This window comes from Malus domestica, chromosome 10, assembly GCF_042453785.1.
Source record: "Malus domestica chromosome 10, GDT2T_hap1".
Classification (NCBI taxonomy): domain Eukaryota; kingdom Viridiplantae; phylum Streptophyta; class Magnoliopsida; order Rosales; family Rosaceae; genus Malus; species Malus domestica.
In genome coordinates this window covers 22,262,165-22,281,855 of record NC_091670.1, presented here as the reverse complement: position 1 = coordinate 22,281,855, position 19,691 = coordinate 22,262,165, and the positions used below count along the sequence as shown (strand labels likewise).

At 40.2% G+C, this 19,691-nt stretch overlaps 1 protein-coding gene across 1 annotated transcript; it reads left to right on the top strand.

The window, feature by feature from the left end:
• Window positions 1-17,485: 17,485 nt before the first annotated feature.
• LOC108174997 (uncharacterized mitochondrial protein AtMg00810-like) lies at window positions 17,486-18,642 on the top strand. The gene is made up of 2 exons (XM_017336663.2): window positions 17,486-17,557; window positions 17,755-18,642. Exons 1-2 carry the CDS (start codon window positions 17,486-17,488, stop codon window positions 18,640-18,642), a joined length of 960 nt encoding a protein of 319 aa, XP_017192152.2.
• Window positions 18,643-19,691: the final 1,049 nt, after the last annotated feature.

Sequence of the window (19,691 nt, the reverse complement as noted above, 5' to 3'; positions counted from 1 at the left end):
TGTCTAATGATCACATGGAACTGCTCGAGTACCCATGTTTAAAGCGTTTAATCCATAACGTAACGTTATTTTTAGACTAAAAATTTATCAACCGGATAGTTGGATTATAATTTGATGAAATTTATTAGGCCATACTTTCGGCCAAAATGGTATCAGGCTGGCCAACAACAACAACCTTCCTACCAGCCCCATTTTTGGGGCCTAGCACCAGAGCTTCATATAACCCAACAGTAGTGTTTGAAATAATCCAAGTAATTCTCGAAAGAAATTAGATATGCTGGACCCCTAGCTGCAAATCAAATGTTTCGAAAAAAAAAAAATTAGGTCTGTAAAAATCGATCGATAAATCCACCCAAGAGTGAGACATAGAGCAGAAAGAGAAGGAGAGAGATTTTGTGAAAAATTTACTTGTAGTGGAGGACTAGCGACTCGTGAAGAAGGAGAGGGTTATGCTGTTTTTCTTCCATTTCAATATTTTACCTTCAACGGTGCATTTTGATGGGAGATCCAAGAATATTGTATGGTCTTTTTCTGTCCAGCAAACTATGGTATCAATAGAAATTGGATAACTTTGTGCCCCTCTCTCTCCCAAAAACCCCCAAACTTCTTAAACTCACTCTCACCCTTTCTTCCACCCTCTTGTTTCCTCCCTTTCTCACCATCTCTCCCTATTTTTTTTATCACATCCATCTTCCCCTTTCTTCCACCATGTTCTTTTGGTTTCCACCCTTTCCTCTAATTTCCCCAACTTCTTCCATTCCCAACACCTTTCTTCCCCCTGTGCCCCTCCCCCACCACTCCCTTTGCTTCCCCCTTTCAAGCTTTCCTTTACTTTCCTTTTTCTAATCCTCTATTTCTGGTTTTTTTTCCTGCACTACTGTACTATTGCTTTACTTTGGCTTTCCTTGAGCTCTGTCTCAATTCTTTGGGCTTTGTCTCAATTCCCCTGAGTTTGTTTTAGATCGGGTTTCTCTCTGATGCTTTTTTCCGTTGCATGTCCTCAACTACCAACCATTACTACTCAGCTCGGGTGCTTCTCCTCAGCGGCGCACTTTGGTTTCTGGTCGCTGTTAAAGTGCAATTAGCCCTATTTGGTAGGATTATGGGAGCACTCACTACGCGGGTGGCTCACTCACCCCCATTTTCTGTTGATCCAGTTGTTCCGTTTCATTCGTTCTATTGGTGGTGGTGGTGGCCTCACGATGAAGTCGCGTCAACTGACTTGGTGGTGGATGCTAGTTTCCTCTTCATTTTTAGGGTTTTTTGTTGTTTCTCAGATGGGTCCTTTTAGGCTTTCTGTTGTATTTGCTTGTCCCTGTTGAGCTTATATTTAGGTTATGGGCTGCCTTTTGGGCTCTTTTTTCCTTGTACTAGTCTTTTTATTTAATGAAAGTAACTTAGTTTGACAAAAAAAAAAAAAAAAAAAAATTGGACCCAAGTTCATTAATAAACTTAAAACTAATAAATTATTAAGGGACTTAAGTTTAGTCTCTTCGTTGAAGATAGTGTATGAATATATCTTAACATTATTTATTAAAAAATAATTTCTTGCAGGGTTATAATTTTGGATGAGGCTATGTTTAGCCTTATGGTTGGAGATGGCCTAAGGCAATGACTCATAGGATATGACAACACTGCTAATGTGTACCCGTGACATCTAGTGTCATGTAAGTTGTTTTCTCAAGTATAAATCGACACAAGGCTTTTAGGCATGTTTAGATGACTTACATAAAATAAAGACACCAATTTAGTGGTGTCCTAAATCATCGTGAAATGTCTGACAAAATAAAAGTACTTGGAGATCTTTTATTAGTTTAAGATGTCATATTTACGTCTTGACATATGTAAGCAAGTCTTTCTCATTAGATACGTGCCTTCATACAAAGTATTTCTGCTCATGTTTCAAACCACTTGTAGTAGAAGTACGTGATATTATTAATACTCAAGTACTTTACATAAAAGAATTTTAGAAGTACTTCTTGAACACGCACTTATTCTTAAACAATTATCTTTTTTCAAGTAAACATTTTTGCAAGTGTTTTAACCATTATAAGTACTACCAAACCGATCTTAATTTGACTAATGAGTATTGAGTTCATGCCCAAATAAAACAGAATTTAATCAGACGAAACCAAAATTGAATCAAACTGATCATCTTGTTCGGATGCTTTTGGATTTGATGAAAACCAAACAAGACAATGTTTACTTCAACTTTTTCTTCTCACTATTCTGGTCCCTTTTTTGTTTGGTCGAATAGTCTCCTTGCATGTATATCTTTTAATACACAAAATTGATGTTTGTATTAGAGGATGTGTAAGAAGAAATTTTTCAGTATGCCGAAAATTCGATCTGTACATTAAGTGTCGTAATATAAGTAGTTAAATTTTTTCTTTAAAGTATCTAATAACTTGTATTATGATACTTGATATACCGTTGAAGTGTGTCGGGTGCAATCCCCATTTACACACGAATCATGTGCAAATTCAACAAAAACAAGTTGCATGGCAACAAACAATGATTGGCCTATTTGAGACTTAATGGGCCTTTCACTAATAAAGGCAAGTAGACCCTCCCATTTTAATATTATTAGTTGCTCCATGATTTGAGACAAAAGAAAAATACTTTAAAGCCCACTATCCTCTATGGGAAAATTTGATAAAACAAATATAAATTTCAAATGTCCCATTCTAAAAAAAACCTATAGGGATGACTTGACGTGCAATGGTAAATGACATAAAAAATAATATGAGTTCTTTTATCAAAAAGGGAAAATACAAATTTAAAGGAAAATCTTCTTAGTTGTGACACCATGTGCTATCCAACTAAAATATGCTTTGAAGCATGTATCATCACTATTTAATATTTATCAACTTCCCCTTTCCCCTCCCTCCATTTTTTAAATAGAGTACTCATATAAAACTAATGTTTGAAATATCTTGCATATGCTCGATATTTCTATGAAAATATCCAAAAAATTAGGAAACGATAGGGAACCATATCCGCAATATTTTTGGAAATCAGTTAATTAACTCGATATTTTATGTATCCTGAAAAAATTTTGACAACAAATTTGTAGACGGTTTTTTAGGGACATAAGATGAATGGTGTTTCAAGATGAATTAGTTTTGGGTTTTCATCTATACAGTCTGGGGTTTCAAGATCAAGCTTCAAATTCAACGTAGTTGTCTAGTGCACTCTTGCACGTAATCTATTTGACGAAATGTCTCAATGAATAATTTGGTTTCTGAGTAGCAACAGTACCAAATTATTCGAAGTGGAAATCGTGTCTTGACAAATGATGATACCGGTGGGAGAAAATATAACGGAGAGGATGATGGTGGTCGGGAGGAAGACAAAAGACTTAATTATAAAGGAGATGAACAAGAATGTGATGGAGTTACATGCTCGAGCCCGTTGACTGGTCAGGATGTATGACACACCCTGACCCGGAATGTCCACTAGGACTCCGAATCGAGCTGTGTTGGTCGACACCTGAAAGGTGACGAAGCTATAAAGTATAATGATGTGGAAAATATGAATAAATTTAAACCTAAAACGTCTAATTACTAGAGTGAGCGGTGAGCAGGTGTGAACCCATTTCACACGCGACGTCAGAGCATAAGTAAAGTACATTAGTGTGGGCAAGAATCATACCCTCAGAAGTAGCCACCTATACAAAGAATTGCATGAATCATCGTCGATAAGAACCTTCAGCAGCTGAAACTTGGAGGGGTGCAAAACCGAAAATGTGAGTGGGCAAAAACAAAGCTTTTAAAAATCATTTCTCTTTCCAAAATAATAATAATAACCCCTCATCATAAAATTCGTATAATTTTTCAGAAAATAGTACATAAAAAAAAACCATGCTCGAAAGTAGCAAAACCCGCATGTATGCCATGCCAATCATCTCCATAATGCATAAGTAAGCCAAGTGAAATGAATCAACATAAAATGACATATCAGCCGGAGTCACCTAACGTGACCTCTACGGTTGTGTCTATATCTTATTAGTCAAATCCTGCACACAAGTCGGAACCACCTGAGGTGGTCTGTACGACAGACTAAGTGTAAATAAATACGCTCAAGTGCTACAATCACGTGAAGGCTGTGCGAAGTATCGCAAGTCACCTACGAGTCGGAACCACCTAATGTGGTCTGTATGACAGGCTGGCACCTGCCTTAGATCCAAGGTAAATGTGTGGTGCGGAAGGTGAACGATCACGTGAAGGCTAGGCTCTGATCTCGGGCGGAGCACTAACACTGGGGTGCATGATATTAAGCTCTAATGCAACTCATCATAACCATACACACTACCATCATTACCATCAATATAAATATATACTCACCTGGTATTTACCTGAGCGTCCGCAGCGCCAAACAACAATATGCATAACTAATGTATATACTAACATGTAATGTAATTCATATGGCATTTAAATCGTAAATTCATTTAAAATAGTTTATGGGAATCGTAAAACGTTTATAAGTATATATAGAAAACAAAAGCTTACTCACCTGGAGTCCTCGCTACAACTCATAACTCTTTAGCACTAATATCGAGACATCACGAACAATCGGCACCTAGGACAATTATCAAACCACATCTTAGAATTCGTATCAATCAAACATATAACTTACATAAAACACATCCTTAGAGACGTTCTAGAATGATTTGAGACCTATTGACTAAAAGTCAACCGTCGGTTAAAGATCGACTGTAGGGTCCACAACCTTACGTAACTCGATCCGGAAGATCCACTCCTCGGATTTCTGATTAGTAACTACCAAAGATCCACATTATGCTTCTAAAACATCATCCTAAAATTTCATTACGATCCAACGGCTAGCTCTCCGCCAATTGCAATTTCAAGTGGCGGTTAACGTTTTATTTTGTGAACTTACAAATCCAATTCGGGAAGATCCATACGACGGATTCCTGATCCGTACATTCCTAATATCCATAAATATTACGCACTATCATACATTAAAGTTTGGTGACGATCCAACGGTCGGATCGTCGATTCATATTTCGATCAAGTAAGGTATCGTAATGAAACTAAGTTCAAACAATCAAATTACGTCATACGGATATCAAATATGAGCTCTGGGTATCTAATTTAGCCTAAAAATAGCATCGATGACCCCCTAGCCACGCGCCACCGTGGGTGGCGGTTTGCCGTCACGACTCGCCGGAAAATTCAACTATTTCTAAAAATTCTCAAACTTTACAGAAATGAAGATCTCAGTGAGTAGAGCAACTTTCATACCTGTGACTAAGGCCAATTTGGCCGGGAAAAGCCTCAATTTCACTCGAACCCGTCAGAACCCTAGGTTTTGGGTGTTCTTGATTCGTCATCTCCGGTGTTCCGATGCCTTCAAGGTTGTTTGGGCTTTGTTCCTGGGTCCAAATGGAGTATATTAGGGGTGGTGATGGGTGGTGAAACTCGCTAGAGTGGCGGAATCACAAATCCCATGATGGGTGACCCATTAGGAAGTTCTTGTGTGAGTTCCCAGAAACAAAACCGTGAGGGCGTGGTCGGGACCCAAAGCGGACAATATCGTGCTATGGTGGAGTCGAGACGAGATGTGGTGGGGGCCTGGGCCAAGATATGACAATTTGGTATCAGAGCCATGATAGACAAGATGGAGTGAATCAAGCTCATCAGCCCATGAAATCATGATCACATTCATTTACCTTATTAAGCTTTCTAATTGTATGCACATATTTAATTGTAAAATCTTTCCTTGTACAAGTTGTCAACGCCTGTAAAGTCTATGTGAAATTGTATAAATACCTTATACTGAGATCAATGAAGAGTATCCCAAACATTCAACCAAAACCTGTGTGTGCTTTATCTTCAGTAGCACTTAATCTTTTATGGTATCTCAGAGCCCTTGACTTATCGTCCATTATTATTATTATTATTTTTTACTCATGGCTGCCACTACCAATAATCCTCATTCTACAAATTCTTCCACCCTCCCCAATGTTTCCCACGCCATTACTCTCAAACTTGATACCACCAACTACCCTTTTTGGCTCGCTCAGATTGTACCCGTTCTCAAGAGTCGTCATTTGATGCATTTTATTGATGGATCATCCAAATGCCCTACCCACTTTCTTAAAATGATACTGGAAAACCTCACCGCCAATGTCAATCCTACTTATGAGGATTGGATTCAAAAAGATCAATTGGTCATTTCTTGGATCAATGGGTCTCTTGGCCTACAGGCTCTATCTGCAACAGCCCGTTACAAATCTGCTCGTGATGTTTGGGTTGCTTTGCAACACTGATATGCGTCTCACAATCAGAGTCGCATCATCCAACTTCGTACAACCTTCTTCCAAACCAAGCGTGGTGATTCCTCCATCGCTAACTATCTGGATTGCATCCACTATCTTGCTGACAATCTGGCACTTGTTGGGTCACCAATCACTGATGCCGATCTTGTTGCTGTGACCAAGTTCGAAAATACCGTTGCTGCTGCCTAAGCTCGGGAAAACCCAGTTTCTTATGTTGATTTGGAAGCCCTCATCCTCTCTGCTGAGTTGCGTCTTGCCAATTTGACTCTTCCTATTAATCACTCCGTTCAAGCTATGGTGGCCTCTCGGAATCGCAATTTCTCTCGTCGGGGTGGTTGGTCATTCTCCGTTCGTAATGATGGTCACTCTTCTTACAGGGGTGGCTTCTATAGAGGCAATTCTCATACCTCTAGAAATTTTCATCGTGGTGAACGCAATGGTGGATTCTATCAAGGTAATTCTAATCGTGGTCAGCTAGCTGCAGGTCTTTTAGGCTCCGCCGCAAATCAGCACAATGGTTCATCTTCTTCAACCTTTAGTGAGTCACGCATAAAGTGTCAAATTTGTGGTAGTCTTGGGCACCCTGCCATTGATTGTTATGACCATATGAACTTGGCGTATGAAGGGTGTATTCCTTCTAATCGCCTCACTGCCATGGTGGCTCAATCCGTGACTCAATCCGCTCAAATCGACAAACCTTGGCTTTTAGATTCCGGTGCTAACTCTCACATCACAAATGACTTGGGCAAACTCACTCTTACCCGAGATTATCGTGGCAATGATATCGTCGGTGGTGTGCTTGGTGGAACAGGTTTGCCTATTAGTCATATCGGTAACTCAACCTTATCATCCAATAACCTGACTTTTAAATTGAAAGATGTTATTCACCGTCTTAATGCCTCTACCTCCATTGTATCTGCCTATAAATTTATGAAAGATAATAGGTCCTTCATTACCTTATTTCCTGATTGTTTCTTTGTTCAGGATTCGGTGACGGCAAAGATCTTTTTTTGGGGCAAGAGTAGGGATGGTGTTTTTCCCATTCACTCATCAAAAGCTTTTCATGGTCGTGTAGCACTATTAGGTGTTCGTGTTGGTGGCGATGTCTGGCATTCACGCCTTGGTCATCCCTCATCTCAAGTTTTACAATTGTTATTTTCTAGGAATAAATTGCCTTTATTTGGCAAAACCTCTACGAATAATTTTGTTTGTCACTCATGCCCTTTAGGCAAGAGTATTAAACTTCCTTTTTCTCCATCCTTGTCTGTTACCTCTCGTCCTCTTGAACTCATTCATTCTGATGTGTGGAATTCTTCAAATTTATCTATTAGTGGTTATAAATACCATGTTTTATTTGTTGACAATTATTCTCGTTATTCTTGGATTTTTCCAATGCGTTTAAAGTCTGAGGTTTACTCCATTTTTGTTACATTTAAGACTATGGTTGAGAATCAATTTTCTACTAGAATTAAAATGTTTCAATCGGATGGGGGGGCGAATATACTAGTGCTCAATTTAAAGCTTTATTGACTCAACATGGGATTCATCACCGTCTTTCATGTTCTCACCATTGGGAGCAAAATGGTTTGGCGGAGTGTAAGCATCGTCACATTGTCGACACTGGGATTACCTTGATGGCTCAAGCGTCGATGCCTCCTGCTTATTGGGCCGAGGCCATGCACACTACGATATACTTAATTAACCGTCTTCTTTCTAAAGTTTTGAATTATGATACTCCTTTCCACAAATTGTTTGGCAAAAAACCATATTATACTTTTTTGAAAACTTTTGGTTGTGCATGTTTTCCATACTTGCGTCCATACAATAATAATAAACTACGTTATCGTTCTACCAAATGTGTGTTTTTAGGGTATTCTTTGAATTACCAAGGATATAGATGCTTAGACATTTTTACCAACAAAATTTTTTTGTCACGCCATGTTATTTTTTATGAGTTAAATTTTCCATTTTCTGAGCTATCATCTACTCTTACCTCCTGAAAGACAAGTTCATCCTTGGATTCTGCACTCGAAATTATTGGGCCATTGCCATGTGTCCACCCACAATCTAACAACCACATCCATACGCACCACATTCAGCCATCCACCTCTGAGTCGGTGCCTACAAATCCAACCAATCTAACATCACCAATTCCTGATTCTCCTAGCCAAATGCCATTAATATATGAATCGGTGCCTCTTAATCCAACTCATCCGACCCTACCATTTCCTAATCCCACTACTCAATTCTTCCTCAGCCGTCATCTCCACCAACCCAGTCGCACCTCCTGATAATTCTACAACCCAATCCTCCCCTATCCCGAACCCAAATGCACCTACTCCTCTACAAGTTTATCACCGTAAAACCCATCATCCTACATGCTTTGCACCCTTTCCTGTTACTGATTTAATTACACATACCTAATCTGTTTCTCAAAGTTCCTTAACATAACCACCTATCCCCGCTACGTCTTCGGTAAGAGCCACGAATGCTCACCCTATGGTGACTCGGAGTAAAGCTGGTAATCTTAAGTCTAATTCCAAATGTGCTCATCATGCGGATTATTCTGTCCCTACTAATACTTTTGTTTGTACCATACTTGACCAATCCTGAAACCACTGAGTACCGGTCAACGTTATACCATCAAGGACCCAGAAGAGTTTCCCTCCAACTAGGAGGCCAATTACAGCGTGATACGTGTCGACATCAAAAGCCAATCAAAGCGCGACACGTGTCAACATCAGAAGCCAATCACAACACGACACATGTCAATGTCAGAATGAAACTAGAAACTCTCTTCTATAAATAGAGATCATTCTCTCACAATATTTCCTAATGTCATTTGTACTAAATCATTCACTCGTACTCACTAAAGGAGAGCTTGAACCTATATACTTGTGTAAACCCTTCACAATTAATGAGAACTCCTCTACTCCGTGGACGTAGCCAATCTGGGTGTACCACGTACATCTTGTGTTTGCTTCCCTATCTCTTTTCATTTACATACTCATCCACACTAATGACAGGAGTAATCTAGCGAAGGTCACAAACTTAACACTTTCTGTTGTACCAAAGTCCTTACTGATTTTGTGCATCAACATTTGGCGCCGTCTGTGGGAACGACACTTATTCCCACTCTCTTCAGCTTTGCCAAGTTGGTTTCCACCATTCGTACACTCTCTTTTGACCAGACATCCATCCCCAATATGGGGAGCCAAGGAAGCCACAATACACAAAATGACACATCTCCTGCACCTAGTGCGAAGCAACGAAAGAAGGAAGGAAAGAGGGTTGCTCTTCAAGCTAAAGTCGATGAGCTAGAAGCTCAGAACAACAAGATAGCAATGAAGAATGAGGTCATCTAAGAGCAGTATGAGAAGCTCTTTGAGACGCTCTAAGAAACTAGGCGTACTCAAACACGCGAGCTCGTTGCCCATGTGGAAATCAACCATCATCTGGGTGCCCCCCAACTAGGAGGGTCACCTCCATTCGATATGGGTATCCCTGATGAGGAGCGAGTTAATCATCAAAACATTGATCAATATAAGACTTCTCTCAACCTAAATGCTTCGACCCGAAGCAGAAGAAGTGAAGGAAGACACTTTCTTGCAAAAGGGTTGGAAGGATCGAAAGCCGTTTAACATGACTGCCGAGACTTCCTAAAGCAACGTCAAGAGAATCCCCTCCACATATGCTTGAAAATCAATGACCCAAAGGTTTATGAAAGACTCGGTCCCCTCCCACGACCCAGGCCAGCTTCCAATCTAGGGAATGAACGACAGATCCCAGAGGAACATGAAGGTACATGGGACTCTGAGGTATTCTGACAGACTTGCCCTAGAAGTCAGTACAGCGAGTCAAAGAAAAAACCACACGCCCTTGCTTAAACTTTCCTACTTCCAAGAGGCGATGGAGACTTACGAAAGAAAATTCCAGTGGTACATGACTCCACTCAAGACCCTCTTGTCCTACAACTCCTTGAGGAAGTAAACAAGTTGAAGGTCGAACGTCAGGCCAAGATACCTGACTGAAACTAACCCAGGCCTGACCCTCTCACAAAAAGGATCCTCGACACCCCCTTCAAGCGAAGACAAAACAAAAGCTTGGTTTACAACTCTATACTGGAAGGGAGAACCTAATTGAACACTTTAACCTCTTTGAGTCTACCATGGCATATCGGATGCACATCGACGAAGAGCGATGTCTTCTCTTCCCTTCCACCCTCTCTGGCGGAGCTCTAAACTGGTATTGCTGTTTTTCACCTGAGACAGTAGACTCATTTGAGGAACTGAGGAAACTGTTTGTCTTTCAACACATCTTTCAGACCGATCACTTGCATTCTGTAGATGACTTGTACACTATTCACCAGAAGCCGAACGAGTCACTACGAGAGTATGCTGGTCGCTTCAGCCATGAGTATTCTCGCTGCGTTGAGGCAGATGACAAGACCGCCTTTAAGTACATGATCAATGTTAACACTTGGAAGACTTACTCTGAGGTAATGGCACAGACTTACAACCACGCCTCCGTCGAAACAAGGACATACCAAGGGAACCCCCATATGGTTAACCCCTATCAACAAGTGGGAAGTGGAAGTCAAGTTCTACCAAGTGAGGAGATATTGGCCATTCAGACACCCATTGCATCATCTCCTGCCTCATTTAGCTACTCACTAAGTCACCAAACGTATTTGTCTCTTGGTAAGAGGAATGATTTTTACTCTCAACAAGCCCATTACAACAAGAAGGATAAAAGTTCGTATCAAGACAACCATGGGTGAACGTACCATCGACTATTATGACTATGGGGCCAAGCCTCACTCTTTCAAAATGGAGGACTAGGTACTGAAGGAAATGCTATTATAAGAAGGCATACACATTACAAATGTTTTGACTCTCAACCGCTTGAGACATTTTATCACACAAGCCATTCGGCAAATATTTAAAGAAGAGGGAATTCAGACAACTTCTTCTGAGTCTTTTGCGTTCCTATTACTGGAACACTTGGTCTACGCTGACCTACCCTTATACTCCAACTTAGAGCTTCAACATGCGTACTTTGACACAAAGTATGTGATACTAAGTGTTACAACCAACATGGTTCACATATCAAAAACATGGATACCTTCATGTATAGCAAAACATTCATAAGCATCACTCATATCAATCAACAGAAACATCATACATTCCAACACATTCATACATAAACATCATACATTCCAACACATTTATACATAAACATCATACATTCCAACATATTCATACATAAACATCATACATTCCAACACATTTATACATAAACATCATACATTCCAACACATCCATACATAAGCCAACTGTGCTTCAAAAGGGTTCAACAACTTTGTGTCTTCGACACTTGATATAATGTGCCTCGACACATTGCCCTTATTCTCACCAACCAGGTGATGAAATGTGAAGAAAGAACTTATCTTCATGCCACCAACCAGGTGATAAAATGTACAACCTGTACTCTTCTTCATGCTACCAACCAGGTGATGAAATGTACAACCCGTACTCTAATATCATTTAGCAACTTGCCACTCATGCCACCAACCAGGTGAAGAAGGAACTCATCTTCATGCCACCAACCAGGTGATGAAATGTACAACCCGTACTCTCCTTCATGCCACCAACCAGGTGATGAAATATACAATTTGTACTCTAATATCATTTGGCAACTTGCCACTCATGCCACCAACCAGGTGAAGAAGGAACACATCTTTGTGCCACCAACCAGGTGATGAAATGTACAACCCGTACTCTCATTCATGCCACCAACCAGGTGATGAAATATGACGAAGGGTGATAAATGAACTCACATTAGTACCACCAACCAAGTGATGAAAGCAACTCACCATTCATTCTGCCAACCAGAAAATGAGTGGTATAACTTGTACATGTAAACTCCTAACATTCACAAATAATAAAAAACCCTCAAGTTTTACAACTTAACTAGGGGAGTACTTATGCCCAACAAGAGTTATAGTCACCAACAAAGTCTTATTGCAAGCCAATAACAACTTCAGTGCATGGCATACGAAGATCAAGCTATTCAGCCCTCTTGCATTTGCTTCAAACATTTCTCCTTTGTAACAATGCAAACACTACAACTCGTAGAAAGCTTCACACATTCTTGATCAAGATAGTGTGAAGCAAAACCAATTTATGGTGCCAACAAGAGCTTCATCAATGAAGGGCAACCACAATTCTCAAAACCTTCACACACTCTTGATCAAGACACTACGAAGCAAAACCAATTTATGGTGCCAACAAAAGCTTCATCAATGGAGGGCAACCATAATTCTCAAAAGCTTCACATACTCTTGATCAAGACAGTGTGAAGCAAAACCAATTTATGGTGCCAACAAAAGCTTCATCAATGAAGGACAACTACAACTCGTAGAAAGCTTCACACACTCTTGATCAATACTGTTCAAAGCAAATTCAATTTATATGGTTCATCCAAACTTTCGACTACTACAAGGTGTGGCTTGCATCACAATCTCTTGCTCAACAGTGTGGAAGCAAAATTTGTATATGTTGTCTCTCCCACATTTTCAAATTTCTAATTTTCCCCCAAAAAAAAAAAGGAAATTGGGAAATTCAACAAAAGCTTCATCAATGGAGGACAACTACAAATTCTCAAAAGCTTCACACTATCTTGATCAAGATAGTGTGAAGCAAAATCAATTCATGGTATCCAACAAAAGCTTTAACTCCAAAGCTTCAACTCCAAAGCTTGGCGTACAAAGCTTCACCTACAAAGCTTCAACTTCAAAGCTTCACCTACAAAGCTTCAACTCAAAAGCTTCACCAACAAAAGCTTCATCAATGGAGGACAACTACAAATTCTCAAAAGCTTCACACTATCTTGATCAAGATAGTGTGAAGTAAAATCAATTCATGGTACCTAACAAAAGCTTCAACTCCAAAGCTTTACCTACAAAGCTTCAACTCCAAAGCTTCACCTACAAAAGCTTCAACACAAAAGCTTCACCTACAAAAGCTTCACCCACAAAAGCTTGACCCATAAAAGCTTCACCCACAAAAGCTTCACCCACAAAAGCTTGACCCACAAAAGCTTCACTTACAAAGCTTCAACACAAAAGCTTCACCTACAAAAGCTTCACACACTCTTGATCAAGATAGTGTGAAGCAAAATCAATTCATATTACCCAACAAAGCTTTAACCCCAAAGCTTCACCTACAAAGCTTCAACACCAAGGCTTAAAATATATATATATATATTTTTTCTGAAATTCGAAAATTAGAAGAAAAAAAAACATTCGAAAATTCGAAAAAAAAAAATTGCCTAGGCTTCCTCTTCTTTGGACCTAACAACTTTCATAACAAATATAAATGAAGAAGGAGTTTTGGGTTACCACTTAGAAAGGAAAATGGTGAAGTTTTGTTACTTTGGAAGCTTGGCTACTAGCAAGACACCTCATTTGTCAACTCCATCGATTGGAGACTTGGGAGACTCCTACCATATGCTACTGCACCTTGATACTCGGAAGTCTCACGACCACTCAGTGACTTGGATTCTTCAAGTCTCCAACCAAGAAGTTTTCCTCACTCGGGAGATTAAGAGAACACTACCTCAACTTACATGCTTCACTCACAAAGCTTCAACATACAAGCTTCAACAAAAGAAAAAATTCAAAGAACTTAGTGAAGATGGCTTTGGTGTATTTAACACAATACGTTGAAATGAAGCAAAGCTTATTTATTGATATCTCCGATAAGTTACAAATATGTACATATACATGAGTCAAAATAAACAAACAAGATGGAGCATTCACAAAGGTCGCTTAGAAGAAGTCTCAGCAGTCGGGAGAGCCCCAGAAAGAGAAGGCACCGGAGGGTGATCATTCGGAGCTTCAGTACTGGACAGAACCCCAGAAGGATGAGGCATTGGAGGTTGATCATTTGGAGCTTCATTACGCGGTACAGCAATGCCTTTGGAACAAGCTCACAAACCTCTGATGATCAAGTAAAATCTGACCATCAGATTCTTGCATCTGGTCAAGCTTCCTCTTCATGTTTGTAGCATAGTCATGTGCGAGCATGTGCAACTGTTTATTCTCATGCTTGAGCCCTCTAATCTCCTGTTTGAGACTTATCACGTCAGTCGCCAATGATTCAACTTGGCGGGTTCGAGCAAATAAGCGTTGGACTATATTAGACACAGAACCTGCACATTAAACACTGAAAGCCAGAGAATCCTTAACAACTAACTCATCAGACCGTTTGGAAAGTAGTCTGTTATCTTTGGGAGTGAAAAGGTTCATGACCACCACCGCAGGGTCATATCATTCTTCATTATAGAGTCTCCAACGATCAGAGGACTAATAGGGGATAAGAAGGATGTGGGCCATATGTTGTCTTGAGGAGACCTAGTTGCCTCTTCACCAAAGTTCAAGTCAAACCGACGGTCAGATGGGCTAGACATTTTCAAAAATGATAAAAGAGAAATGAGGTCCAATAAATCTCTGAAGTACAAAAATAAAGGAAACATTCCTAAAAGCTCTGAATGTACTTCTTGCACATAATTGGTGCCCTTATAAAAGAAAGGGCAACATGGCCGTAGGTTCAAAAATCGAAGATGCACCATTCTCCAGATTTCAAAAAAGCACCATTTTCCACACGCAACATCAGCTTCTCGGGTACCACAGATAACTTTGCCAAAGATCTCTGACAAAGTTTAGACACATAAATTTTGAAGGTCCAGCTACCCTACTATTGCCCACAAGGGTAAAAGAACAACACCACTGCTTGATAACTGGAAAGTCCCTATGTGTGTCAACCTTCGTGCTCAGTGGCAAGGCAGACTGGCAAAAATGTCCAACCTTTACTCACATTCGAGAAAACACTCCCAATAAGATTGCTTGCTAAAAAATTGAAGAGGCACTGCTCTCCAATTCTCGAGAGCCAAACTCCCAACATGATTATTTACTCAAAAATCGAAGAGGCACCGCCTTCCGAATCTCGAGAGCCGGGCTCCCAACAAGATTACTTTCTCAAAAATTGAATAGACACCGCTCTCTGAATCTCAAGAGCCAGACTCCTAACATGATTGCTTTCTTAAAAAATGAAAAGGCACCGTTTTTCAAATCTTGAGAGCCAGATCCCTGACAAGATTGCTTGTTCGAAAACCAAATAGGCACCGTTCTCAGAACTTCGAGAGCCAGATTTCCTTAGATAAAGCTTGTTTGCAATATTCACACGCAATATCAGCTTTCCAGATACCATAAACCACTTTTTCAAAGTGCTCTGACAAAGTTAAAACACGTGAAGCTTACAGCTCCCACTACATTGCTATGACCAAGAAGGGTAAATGAATAGCATTACTACTTGTTGTTAGGGAGACTCCTATATATGTTGACCTCCATCCTCCACGGACAGGCAGACATGCAAAAATAATCAACCTTTCCTCATATCTGAGAGGGCACTCCCAACGAAGTCTATCGAAATATTCAGCTTTCTTCCCCCTCCAATAATACCTATGCAAACCAGCCACACCAGGGCAAGAGTATTTCATATCATCAGGGTCAAAAGCAAGAGTATCCTATATCATGCTTTTTCCCTGTCTTTTCTTTTGCCCTTGTTCTTACCTGCAAGACAAGGAGAAAGAGAGCAATTAGTCAATACTTGGAATCAAGCTTCCAGTCAGGAACTGACTGCCTGGAACCCCTTGCCTGATTACTTACTAGCATTTCTCTTGAGTACTCATCTTCAACATCTTATGCTTCTTGAGAAGATACCACATCTGCCTGAGGAACAGATAGGGCAAGTGAGAAGGATACAAGGAAGCATATGGAGACAAACGTAACAGAACACGTGCCGATACATCCACTACTTTGTCAACAGCAAAAATATCTCATATCATCAGGGTTGAACGTACTCTAGATTTGATGGACTTGTTTTGACCCTCAAATTCTTGAGTCGGCCTTATACTTTGGAGGAAACCAGAAAACCTTCCAGCCCAGTTCAAGAATAAGCCTATGGAAAGTTACTTCTTCAAAAGCAAAAGTATCTCATATCATCTTTTCTCCATTTGCTTCTCCTTATCTTGGTTGCTGTTTACGACACAAGGAGAATGAGAACAATCAACCGGAAGCCGAAGTCGAACCTATGATCCAGGTTGCTTGCTTAGAAGTTTGATTGCTTACCTTGTATGTTACCTCATTTGGCAAATCTCCTAGCTTGGCGACTTGGGGGACTTCTACTATAGGGTTTGTATCGCACTTGACCAAGCTTGAAACTACAAGTAAGCTTCAAGTGAAATTGATACATTACCTTGTGCATCTTCATTGGTTAAAGATACCACCCCTGGATGGAGGAAAAGTACTTCCAGAGAAGATGCCACATCTACATATGAAACAGATAAGGCAAGTGAAAATGATACCACACTTCGGTACTTAGAAGTTTCGTGATTATTCAATGGCTTGGATATTGCAAGTCCCCAACCGAGGAACTTCCCTCACTCGGGAACTTAGGGGAGCACTGTTTGTACCATACTTGACCAATCCCGAAACTACTGAGCACCGATCAACCTTATACCGTCAAGGACCCAGAAAAGTTTCCCTACATCAGAAGCCAATCATAGCACAACACGTGTCAACATCAGAAGCTAATCACAACAAGAAACGTGTTAATGTCAGAATGAAACTAGAAACTCTCTTCTATAAATAGAGATCATTCTTTCACAATATTTTCTAATGTCATTTTTACTAAATCATTCACTAGTACTCACTAAAGGAGAGCTTGAACCTATATACTTGTGTAAACCCTTCACAATTAATGAGAACTCATCTACTCCGTGGACGTAGCCAATCTGGGTGAACCACGTACACCTTGTGTTTGCTTCCCTATCTCTATTCAGTTACATACTTATCTACACTAATGACTGAAGCAATCTAGTGAAGGTCACAAACTTAACACTTTCTGTTATACCAAAGTCCTCACTGATTTTGTGCATCAACAATTTTCATTGAGCCTACTTGTTTCAGTCAAGCAAACAAATTTCCTAAGTGGCGTCAGGCTATGGCAGATGAATTCAATGCTCTTCAACGACCCCGTACCTGGGTCTTTGTTCCCCGTACTTATTCAATGAACATTTTGCCAAACAAATGGGTCTTCAGTATCAAGAGGAACTCTAATGGCTCTATTCAACGTTTCAAAGCCCGCCTTGTTGCAAATGGATTCCATCAATAACCTGGACTCGATTATGGTGAAACCTTCAACCCCATGGTCAACCATTCCACCATTCGTCTCATCCTTGCACTATCCATTCAGTTTCGGTGGCCAGTCTGTCAACTTGACGTTCAAAATGCATTTTTACATTGTTTTTTATCTGAAGAAGTCTATATGCGCTAGCCAATTGGTTTTGTGGATTTCCAATTCCCTGTTCATGTTTGTAAACTTCAGCGATCTCTTTATGGCCTCAAACAAGCCCCTCGGGCATGGTTTCAATGTTTCTCTTCGCACTTGGAAGACTTGGGTTTCTCGCCTTCTCAGGCTGACACATCTCTTTTCATTTATCTTAATGGCTCTATACGCATTTATCTGCTTATCTATGTCGATGATATTTTGGTCACAGGGAATGATATGTCTCATATTGCTCGGTTGATTGCTGACTTAGGACGTCGTTTCGCTATGAAAGATTTAGGCCTTGCTAATTATTTCCTCGGCATGGAGATTGTCCAGACATCGGATGGCTTATTTCTTTCTCAACAAAAATATGTACAGGATCTTCTATTGCGTACCAAAATGGCAACAGCTAAACCTGTTCATACCCCCGATGTTAGCGGTCGCAGGCTCAGCCTTCAAGATGGAGACCCTCTTCCTGATCCGACAGAATACCGAAGTGTTGTAAGTGTTCTCCAATACCTTACTCTCACTCGTCCTGACATTGCATTTGCGGTCAACCAAGTCTGTCAATTTATGCATCAACCCACTTCTATCCATTGGTTGGCTATCAAACGTATCCTACGATATTTGGTTGGTACTTCCTCTCATGGTATTACATATAAACCTGGCTCCATTATTCTCACTGCTTATTCTGATGCCGATTATGCCGGCGATCCTGATGACCGGCATTCCACTAGTGGATATTGCATTTATATTGGTTCAAACCTTGTCTCTTGGATCTCCAAGAAACAACGTAGGGTTTCCCGTTTAAGAACCGAAGCGGAGTACTGTCAGCTTGCCTACACTGCTGCTACAATTTCATGGTTCCGTAAGCTTTTTCGTGATCTTTGCCTTCCACTGTCTTATCTAACAGTCCTTTGTGATAATATTAGCGCATATCCTTAGCCTCAAATTCTGTTTTTCATACCCGTACTCGTCATGTTAAGGTGGATTATCACTTTGTTCGTGAAAAGGTAGTTCGTAACGAGCTACAAGTCCTTTATCTTTCTACTCATGATCAGATTGCTGACATATTTACCAAAGGCATGTCCATTACTCATTTTCGCTATCTCATATCCAAGCTTCCCATGCTTCTTTGCCCCGTCAGCTTGCGGGGGTGTGATAGACAAGATGGAGTGAATCAAGCTCATTAGCCCATGAATCATAATCACATTCATTTACCTTATTAAGCTTCCTAATTGTATGCACATATTCAATTGTAAAATCTTTCCTTGTACAGTTTGTCAAAGCCTGTAAAGTCTCTATGAAATTGTATAAATATCTTATTCTGAGATCAATGGAGAGTATCCCAAACATTCAACCAAAACCTGTGTGTGCTTTATCTTCGGTAGCACTTAATCTTTTAGGCCAATCCCTGGTCGGAAGTGTGCCGGCGAAGACGTCGGGCCCCTAAGGGGGGTGGATTGTAACATCCCACATCACTCAGGGGACTAAATCCTGTAAGCCTTATATGTATATTCCCATATCTTCCTAGCATGAGGCTTTTTGAGAGCTCACCGGCTTCGGGTTCCATCGGAACTTTGAAGTTAAGCGAGTTTGCGCGAGAACAATTTCATGATGGGTGACCCACTAAGAAGTTCTCGTGTGAGTTCTCAGAAACAAAACCGTGAGGGTGTGGTAGGGACCCAAAGCGAACAATATCGTGCTATGGCAGAGTCGAGCCCGGGATGTGACATTTATTTTATTACTTGTCATTAGAAATAAGTTTTCTTTTTCACATATCACATACTTATTTTTTACACAATATCTACTCATTAATTCTTGATTCATACGTGCATTGTGACTTCATATGACATTTCCTAGACAATAACTTTAAATTTTCATGTTTTTGAGCCAATTTCCACCATTTTCACCAAAGGCAATTGATATTGATATATCCATTGATATTTCCACAAATTTGCATATCAATATTTCCATCGATACATATATTTTAA